A 10,421-nucleotide genomic window follows, 5' to 3' on the forward strand; every position below is an offset into this window, starting at 1 on the left:
GAGTGGACACAATCAGACCATTGTATTGTGGTACCTAAAGGTTAGTAAGCAGGAAAAACCTTGTAAAACATGTCAGTTCTTAGATCTAATACATCGTCTTCTAGCAGTTTAACCTAAGGAAAGAGTTAGTGGATAAATGCAACAGTTTGACAACAGGGATGTTCACTGTTGCATTGTTTGTAAATGTAAAAAATAGAAGCAACCGTAATGTTGAACATCAGTGAGCTGGTCAAATTACTATGGCACATCTCTGACAAGGAGTGTAATTGAATATCATTTAGCCATGAAAATAATGTTGCAGAAGATTATGGACAGATGACCACCTACATTTTAAAATTGTCTCAGTCTTGTTTTGGGTAAACTAACTTTTATTTCAAGATAGTTTTACCGAAAAGTTTCAAAGATGGTACAGAGTTCCTGTATACTTTTCACGCAGTTTTCCTTAACATCATGTCTTACATAACCATAGTACATATGCCAAAACTAATATAATACTGTTAGTGGTGCTAGTGGTAAGGAACCTGCCTGTCAATGCGGGAGACACAAGAGATGCAGGTTTGATCTCTGGGTCAGGAAGATCCCCTGTTATAAGAAATGGCAACCCACTCCAGTATTCTTGACTGGAGAATTCTGTGGGCAGAGGAGCCTGGTGGATCACAATCCACGGGGCTGCAAAGAGTTGGACACGACAGAACGACTGAGCGCACAACTAAACTACACCTGTTACTTGGACTTCATCAGCTTTTCCACTCATGTCCTGTTTTCTGTTTCAGGATCTAATCCAGCATATCACATTACATTTAGCCATAATATAATTTATAGGGAAAAAATTGTGAGAAACACTCAGAAAAATATGCATTAAATATTAACAGAAACGTATCAGTTAAAGCAGAAAGCATTGAAAACTGACTTTGTCTACCTTGTCAAAAAAGGAATTTGTAGGAAGGATATGCTACAGCTCACTAAATTAAAGGAGAATAATCATTGATAAGGCCTTGGAAAGGACAGACTAAGACTACTCCATAGTTCAAGGCAAGGGGCTATTGAATTTAAAAAAAAATTTTAATTAATTGATTTTTCTAGGAATCCATTACCAGATTGACTCTTTTTGGTCTTTGGGTCACTCTGCTTAATATTTAAACTCCAGGGAGTGTGAATCAGTTGGACCTAGCTCAGGTCACAAGCCAGCCCCTGGCCAGGGGAGCCTAGGGTATCTTGATCATCATTTCATCTGCCTTACAATGGTGGTGGAGAAAAAGTCATTCCCCAAAGCGAAATAGAAATTTTGTACCCCCCCCCCAAATGCCAGCCATAAATGTTGATAAAGCAAAAACAAGATATATCTAGAATAAATTTTTATCTTTTAGATTACAGATGAATAATTTTTTCCTCTGTGCTTTTCAGATGTTCTACAATAAGCATGTAAAATTCTTCCAACAGCAACAAAGAGCTACTTTAATATTCTTGTGCCCAAAGTTAACAGAATCATTTAGGCAGAGCCTCTCTGTCAGATGTTAGCCTCATTTACTTTTTGTCTGGGTGTTTGAATCATTATACCTGGACCGAGAGAATGGCATCGGGAATGGAGAGGAAGGGCTAATAGGCAGAGCTGCGTATTTCTTTCATTTTGGTGGCACTGGGCTGCGCGCGTGCTCTCTCCGTTGCAGTGAGCGGGGTCTACTCTTCGCTGGGGTGCGATGGCTTCTCACTGCGGTGGCTTCTGTTGCGGAACAAGGGCTTAGTAGCCTCATGGCTTGTGGGATCTTCCCGGTCCAGGGATTGAACACGTGTCCCCTGCATTGGCAGATGGATTCTTAACCACTGGGCCACTAAGAAAGTCTGGCAGAGGTGCTTTAAAGGAAGAATCCAAGAGAACTCGGCCCTAACTAGTTATAAGAGATGGCGAAGAAGGGCAAATCAGAGTTGATTTTGGACTTTCAAGCCAGGGTGACAAGAATGGTGGTCCATTGCCAAAGACCCCGAAGTGATGGTGAGCTGTCTGGGTTAAAGAACTTGGCGAGTTGCCCTGGCAAGCAGCTCTTATTTTCCTCCTCTGACCTCCAGGGCTGACGATGAATCTTCTGAGCCCGTGAACACCAATGTGGTCCTGCGATATGATGGGCTGATCACCTGGGATGCACCAGCCATCACCAAAAGCTCCTGTGTGGTGGACGTCACCTACTTCCCCTTTGATAATCAGCAGTGCAACCTGACCTTTGGCTCCTGGACCTACAATGGCAATCAGGTGGACATATTCAACGCCCTGGACAGTGGAGACCTCTCCGACTTCATTGAAGACGTGGAGTGGGAGGTGCACGGCATGCCTGCTGTGAAGAACGTGATCTCCTACGGCTGTTGCTCTGAGCCTTACCCGGATGTGACGTTCACTCTCCTTCTGAAGAGGAGGTCCTCCTTCTACATCGTCAACCTCCTCATCCCATGCGTCCTCATATCTTTTCTGGCTCCCTTGAGTTTCTATCTCCCAGCAGCCTCTGGGGAAAAGGTCTCCCTGGGAGTCACCATACTGTTGGCCATGACTGTATTCCAGCTCATGGTGGCAGAGATCATGCCAGCCTCCGAAAACGTCCCTCTGATCGGTGAGTTCAAGTCTCTTACACTGTTGAGTCAGCTTTCTGGTGACTGCGGCTGTATCTGTGCCTTTAAACTCATAACGATTAAGTCAACTGCAAACTCAACACAGGCTCCTGTAGTGTCTTCACTTGGCATCTCGGAACAGGGCCGTGGCTCTTCAAGACAAAGCTGGTCTCGAGGTCTCCAGGTTTACCCCAAAGAGGAGTGAGAGCCGTGTGGTTTAGAGCGGTGGTTCTTGAAGAATGGTCCTAGGCCCACAGCATCAGCCTTGAGGTGGATATACAAATCCTCAGGGCCCACCCTAGACCTGCTGACCAGGGTGGGGGTGAAGCCTGCAAACTGTTTTCACAAGCTTTCTGGGTGATTCTGATGAGCTTTTTGTTCAAGTCAAAAAACCACTGGCTTTTAGGCTAAGGCCCTGATTTTGAAGTCAAAGAAATCTGCATTTGAACTCTGACTTCACCATTCCTTCCTTGATCAACCTTAAGCAATTTACTTAATCTTTGAGTCTCTACTTCATCATCTTCAAAATCTGTGTAATTGTTATCTCACTGTGCCATTGCTTAGCACAGATCCTGGCATATGGTGAGGACTGAACAAACAGTGACTGTCAGTATCTTATCACATCACAAAGGGGTTTCTTCTTGGGAAAAATGGTAAACACGATAGAAATGATGAGCTAGATTTTTAAGCCTGCCATCTACCCTTGATAGAATAACTCTCAACCTTTACTGGGTATAATAGGTGTGAGAGAGACTGTTAAAAAAGCAGGTAACTAGTGGTCCAGTGGTTAAGACTCTGTGCCTCTACTGCAGGGGTGCGGGGTCGATCCCTGGTCAGGAGAGTTCCACATGCCATGAGGTTTAGCCAAAGGAAAGAAAAAGAAAAAAAATACAGGTTCTCACAGCAAAAGAGGTTTTTAAAAAGCAGTCTTGGACAACATTTGGGAGTCTGAGGTGATTCTAAAGTAGATCATATTTTCAAACATCTGCAATAGTGAAATGTTGCTCCAAGGGTAGAAGGGTAGACTGTGGCTGCCGTCACTGCCTTCCTTTTCCTTTATCTCTCTTGTTGTGAGATCCCTCCTAATACCTTTAATACCTACTTCCTGCCACCAAGGATAACACCCAGATCCACCACCACCTCTGCCTCAATGACTTATGTTGTAATAGATGCTTTGAAGAATCAGAAGCTAGATCTAGTTTTTAGTTCTGTAAAGCAATCAGTGGGGGGAAATTTCAGAACACCAAGAGGCTTAGTGACCAACATAAAAGCGATATTATACTGCCTTTTCTCTCCTGAATGTAGTATTACCCATCTGAATAACATTCAGATGTTATTACATTGGTTTCTCTGTTAGGAGATTTCTTCCTTGTTATGTTTCTCCAAGCAAGCCACATACACACACACTCACACACACACACACACACACTCACACTCACACTTGCACTCATGCACATCTTTTTGAGAAATAGACACAGAAAGTTCTCTCCTTTCTCATCACCACTAATAAAGCAGAAACGGTGTATTGGTTCTTTCATTACTTCTCCTAAGGCAGAAATGATTGACAGTGATGACATCCAATCATAACCCTGTTTGAGACAGGAGCAACAGGCAAATCCCGCTCTCTGCTTTACCAGCGACAGCAAGCTGGCTCAGTTTCTGAAGATGTCTCAGATCATGTCTCATGAATTTTACAAGCATTACTTTTCCTGTCTCTGTGATAATATGAAATGTATCTTTTTAGGAAGGGTGCGCACAGATCTTTCTTGAGAGTTTTTAATAGTCACAACGTATTATTTGTAGCACCTATGAAATAGAGTTCCAGTTTTAAGAAATGTATGTACATTTCCTGCATTAAGTATAACATTTGATCCAGGCTTTGACCCATAGCCTTTACAATGTTAAGAAGGATTTTATTTTTAGTTTACTCAGAGCTTTTAACAAATAATAAGCAGATGATGAACATTATTAAATGTATTGTTTTCATCTGTTAAGATAATCATGTGAGTTTTTTCTTTTCCTCCGTTAGTGTTGTGAATTACAGTTTTCTGTTGTTGAACTAAATCCTTTATCGTGATGAGTTATAAATTAAAGACACCATAGCATTTAATTACCCAGTGATTTTTATAGGAGTTTCTTAAATGTATCTATAAATGAAATGGCCTTAAAATTTCCTTTCTTGCTTCTTTTAGAATCAAGGCTAAATTTATTTCATAAAATGAACCAGTTAGGCAGTATTCCCTCTTTTCTATTTTTGAAACAACTTGCATTAAGATATGAGTTATCTGTTCCTTAAAAATTCAATGAAACTCACCTGTAAAACCTTTTGGTTCTAGAGCTTTTTGGAAGATGGGTGGGTAGAGGTATCTAATTCCTATTTCTATTCAAGCATTCTTTCCTCTTAGATCTTCTAGATGGTAAAGAGTCTGCCTGCAATGTGGGAGACCCAGGTTTGATCCCTGGGTTGGGAAGATCTCTTGGAGAAGGAAATGGCAACCCACTCTAGTATTTTTGCCTGGAAAACCCCATGAACGAAAGAGCCTGGAGGGCTACAATCCCTGGGGTCACAAGTGTCAGTCATGACTGAGCGACTAACACACATATTTATAGAAATTTCATCTAGGTTTTTGAATGTATTATCATACGGCTATTTGTAATGTTATTTTACTGTTTTCTAAATTTCTATCCTCTTATTTTTTCTATTGCATCCTTTTTCTCTCTCCTGCCACTATTCTATGAATGTCCTTATCAAATGTTTATCAGTTTTATAGCTCTTTTCAAATAACTTGTTTTTGTTCATCTTTTAGGTTCTTTGTTCTGTATTTCCAAAATTTTTTCACTTATCTTTATTGTCCCTTCCTTAATTTTCCTTTTTCATGACTATTTGCTTTTTGCAATCACATATTAAAGACCAATAGGGACACAATATCTCCTTTCTTCTCTAGTAGGTGTGAGATTCCATTTAACAAGGCTTAAAGACAATTCTGAGAACTGACCAAGATCATTCATTGTTTATTTGTTTTGCTGAATGCAGAAGTTTTTCACTTAGTGAGAGCAAAAATTTACAAACCATTTAACTCAAGGATGAGGACAGTGCTGAAAACTTTTTCTGTGTTTTTTCAATTAAGCTTCACCATATTCTTGTGAGTTAGATACAAATAGTATAGTCTATAGAGAGAAGAAAGCTGAGGCTTACCAGAATTATGTAACTTTCTGTAGGTCACCAGCCTACTGAATGGCAGAGCTGAGATTTGAACCCAGTTTTATTCAAAAGTCTATACTAGTCACCATTAATGTGTACAACTTCCAGTTGTTTCTTTGTGAGTCAAATATGAAGACAGTTTTTCTCCCTAAATAGATATTTATTTATTTGGCTGCTTTGGGTCCTAGCTGTGGCACGTGGGATATTTCATTGCAGCACACGGATTCTCTAATTGAAGTTCGTGAGCTTAGCTTCTTCTCTAAATGTGGAATCTTAGTTCCCCAACCAGGGGTAAAAACCACATCCCCTGCATTGCTAGATGGATTCTTAACTGCAGAACCACCAGCGAAGTCCCTTGAAGACGGTTTTAAGCTAACTGGGTTGCTGTTGTTTTCCCAGGGAAATACTACATAGCCACAATGGCCTTGATCACAGCCTCCACTGCGCTGACCATCATGGTGATGAATATCCACTTCTGCGGGGCCGAGGCCCGGCCAGTGCCACCCTGGGCCCGGGTGGTCATCCTGAAATACATGTCCAGGATCTTGTTTGTCTACGACGTGGGTGAGAGCTGCCTTAGCCCCCACCAAGACAGGGAGAGAGGCTGTCTTACGAAGGTTTATGACAAACTTCCGGAGCCTAACCTGAAAACATCCAGAAATAAAGACCCTTCCAGAAAGAAGGAAATGAACAAACTCTTAAAGAATGACTTGAGGTACCAGGGTGAGAACCTGGAGGATGGTGACAGTTACTGTGCCCGGTACAGAGTGTTAACAAGGAATATTGAATACATTGCCAAGTGCCTCAAAGACCACAAGGCCACCAACTCCAAGGGGAGTGAATGGAAAAAGGTTGCAAAAGTCATAGACCGATTTTTCATGTGGATTTTTTTCATTATGGTGTTTGTGATGACTATTTTGATAATAGCAAGAGCAGATTAGTGAGCATTAGATATGTGGGAATAAATCAGCATAAGTCCCTGTGATCTACTCTAATGCTCTTCGAAATCAGAAACATCTATATCCATATTTACACACAGATACACAAATATATATAAATTAGGGGTTATGTTGTCTTTACTTTTTATTTTTAACTTCAGATCAATATTATAGATGTCAGTTTAAATTATGCAGGAGGTTCAAAATTTCAAGGGCAAGACAATGGAGGAAATAGAGAAGGGTCACTGTTATATCCTACCAGAGTGGTAGGTGGCTTCTAGATCACACAATTATTCTCTCCTTCAGCAGTGCAGTTACAAAGCATACTGCATTCTATTTAAAATTTAAAGCAAAAGAAAAGAAACTGAGTCCCCCCTCCCCTTAGCCCCTACTAGAACATGCTTTTTAAAAAAGGAAAATAGTCATATATTCCTTAGTGTTAATTTAAGTCTCCATGTTACCTTTCTCACTTCTCTGGTGCATTTCAAGCTGTATTTCAAACGATGGAATAAAAACATTTTGCACCACATAAAGAAAGTCTAAGGATTGGAAACTCAGTGGGGGGAAAGAGCTTTCTTTGTATTGATGATGTCATATATGTTGGTTATGTTTTATACGAACCTTAAAGATGAAGTCATTCCTACATTTAGTCTTGGGTTTAAGTAAGATCACCCACAAACTGGGCTGATTTTTTCATTCATTCAATTATTCACCAAACATTTATTTTCTCCTACCTATAGTAAAGCTACATGATTCACATTTGAAGTGGGTGTTGTACCAAATCTTATGCACAGGTCTGATCCTTGCTAATCTTCACAATTCTGTGAGCTAGGTGGATAGGTGTTTCTAGTCACCTTTCTCAGAGGAAGAAGCTGTCTCTGAGGAAGGTGGGTGTAAGTGACCTGCCTCCCCATCCACCCAGGTGCTAAGCAGAGCTAGGAGATAAACCCTTGGTCCTGTGAGTCTAGGCCAGGTCTGCTAAAGCCACACTGCTTTTTGGCAGATCATGATTTAGGATGGTAGTGATTGAGAGATTTTTTTTTTTAAGATTTTTTTTGATGTGGATCATTTTAAAAGTCTTTATTGAATTTTGTTACAATACTGTTTCTGTTTTATGATTTGGTTTTCTGGCTGTGAGGCATGTGGGATTTTAACTCCCTGACCAGGGATCAAACCTACATCCCCAGGATTAAAAGGTGAAGTCTTAATCACTGACCACCAGAGAAGTCCTGATTGAGGGATTCTCGTTCTTAATTCTAAATTTCTGCTCTAAATTACTGCCTATGCTTCTCCAGTTTTTTCCTACTTTGAGTCAAATATGTCTTCAAATTTCCTCACTTGCATCTTGATTAAAATGATCCAAGTACTAATACACATGCCCTAACTTCCAACCCCTCAATTATTCTTTTACCAGTAAAAAATAAATGAGCCAACATGGAGAGAAGACAAGGGTTAAGCTAGAAAAGAAGGTATTTGGTTTAAACAAATACACATTGTTTTTTAATCTTGTGTTTACTTATTTGTAAAATATTTATTGTGCACCTACTATATACTGAGTGCTATGTCAGCTTTGAAGCAAACAAATACAAAATGTGATTTCAACGCTTTGGTTTCTCATATGGTGCTTGTAGTTCAGTAGAGGGGATAGTTAAGAAAGCAGACAAATACAACATAGTATAAAAGTGCTATCACAGCAGCTTGGACAATATGCCGTGGAATAACGAAGATTAATCTGTTTGAGGGAAAGCTTGGGAAAGACCTTGTCAGGGTGTACCATTTGAGCTGGGTTTTGAAGAATGCATAGGCGTTTGCTAAACAGAGAAAGGAGTGAGTTGCGGTTAGGAAGATTTGGGGAAATATAGTTTAGAATCAGATTATTTTTTTTCTTTAACTATAGAAGTACTTTTATAAGTTACAACTGCATTTGGCAATACATAATAGAAAACCCAATGGACCGTGACTTAAGCAGATAGAGGTTATTTATCTACACAAAAATAAATCCAGGGTTACAAAGTCCAGGGATCTAACCATCTTCCCTTTGTGTTGTTTTAAGGCACAAAATTCTAAGTTTGCAGTAATTTATTATAACAGCAATAGAAGACTAGTACAGTACCCAATGAGCAATTTTATGTGTATAACTTTTTCTGTATTTTAGATCATTTGTCTTAGATAGATATATCTAAGGCCAGATTGAGGCGGTCCTATTGAACCATGTGTCCAAAAATGTTGAATTTTTCCTAAAAACATCTGAGAACATGAAAGAATTGCAATCACAGAGTGATAGAGTCAGACTGGTATTTCAGAAATGAGATTGGGGTGGAAGTCAGAAGATTGCAGAGAAAAGAGAGAAAAGATAGAGAGATCTACTGAAATTTTTTAAAAACCAGTTCAGGGAATTGATAATGAAGGCTTGACCCAAGACGGTGGGAATAAGAGAATGAATCACGAAGTATTTATGACTTAGACTGGACAGGACTTGGTGACCTGTTGGATGTGGGTTTGGGGAGAGGGTGACGTTGAGAATGAGCCGAGCTTTCCATCTCAAACAACTGAGGTGAAGAGTAAAGAAGGACCAGGTTTTGGAGGAAAGAATTCTATTTAGGATGTCTTGAGTTGGAAATGCTTGTGGGGCGTCCTGGTGGAGAAATTCGGGAAGTAACTGAAGATGCATTTGGAACTTACAAGAAAAGTGAAAACTTCACTCAGGTTAGTTGTTAAAGTACTCATTAAATGATTTCAGTGGGTAAGACACATGTTACAAACCGTAAGAGACTCAGATGGATAGAAATGCATTATTCACCAGAGTTCCAGAAGCTTATAACTGTCCTGCAGCACTAAAGCAATTCATTTCTCCATTCACAGATCTCCTTCCCCACGCACACTGAGGTCCTCTCCAGGTCTAGGGCCCAGAAACTCTGGCATTATTCTCCTTGTATCCTTTGTGATAAGGATATTCTCTTTTTATTTTTTGTGGCAATAAAGGGTGTAGTATGAGGTCATGAGCCATTAAACGCTTATTGAAAGAATGAGTAAAAGGAAGACTTGAAAGGTTCCAACAAAGTGCCAACATGTTTAGACTGTTAAAGAGCCCCCATCCTATGCAATGTACAAAAATAAATTCCAAATGATTCAAGACATAGATGTAAAAATAAACAAAAGCAAAAGGCATGTAAGAAAACCTACTTGACTTTCTGAATAAAATTCTCCACCTCCATAAAATTTAAGACATGGTTACTGCTTTGAAAGAGGAGTCTAGGGGATTCCCTGAAATGGGTGAGGGGTGGGGACCAAAGGGGCTGGGATGATCAGCCTGCTGAGGAAGTGACTTTGAAGATGAGCTCTGATCATAAGAGGGAGTTAACCAGGATAAGACTTGGGGAGAGTGCCAGGTTGCAGGCAGTGGAAAGGTCAGAATTCAAGCTCAAGGGCAGAACAGAGCTTATTATTATTTGAGAAAGAGAAAGGAGGCCCTCGGGGCGGAGATGGAATCAGCAACCTGCAAAAGAGGAGACTGCAAGGTGAGCGAAGTGAGCAAGGCTGGGTCACATGGGGCCTGCAAAGTTCAGAAAACACCAATGACTTTACTGTCTGGCTGTCTTGGTACAGTGAGGGGTGCCTGGGTTTGTTGAGGTCCCAACCTTTGTTTTTTCTCCTTTTTCAGCCTTTGTGTCTACTTTCTCATCAGT

The 10,421-nt window shown here is 40.3% G+C and overlaps 1 protein-coding gene across 1 annotated transcript in view; it reads left to right on the forward strand.

The window, feature by feature from the left end:
* Positions 1–9,987, forward strand: part of CHRNA9 (cholinergic receptor nicotinic alpha 9 subunit) — a 75,200-nt gene extending 65,213 nt beyond the window's left edge. The window contains exons 7-8 of the mRNA XM_043871353.1: positions 2,065–2,597; positions 6,197–9,987. Of these exons, the coding sequence (XP_043727288.1) occupies positions 2,065–2,597; positions 6,197–6,738 (1,075 nt within the window). The 3' untranslated portion in view covers positions 6,739–9,987. The remainder of the gene's footprint in view (positions 1–2,064; positions 2,598–6,196) is intronic.
* The last annotated feature ends 434 nt before the right edge of the window (positions 9,988–10,421 follow it).

This window comes from Cervus elaphus, chromosome 17, assembly GCF_910594005.1.
Source record: "Cervus elaphus chromosome 17, mCerEla1.1, whole genome shotgun sequence".
NCBI classification, from domain to species: Eukaryota; Metazoa; Chordata; class Mammalia; order Artiodactyla; family Cervidae; genus Cervus; species Cervus elaphus.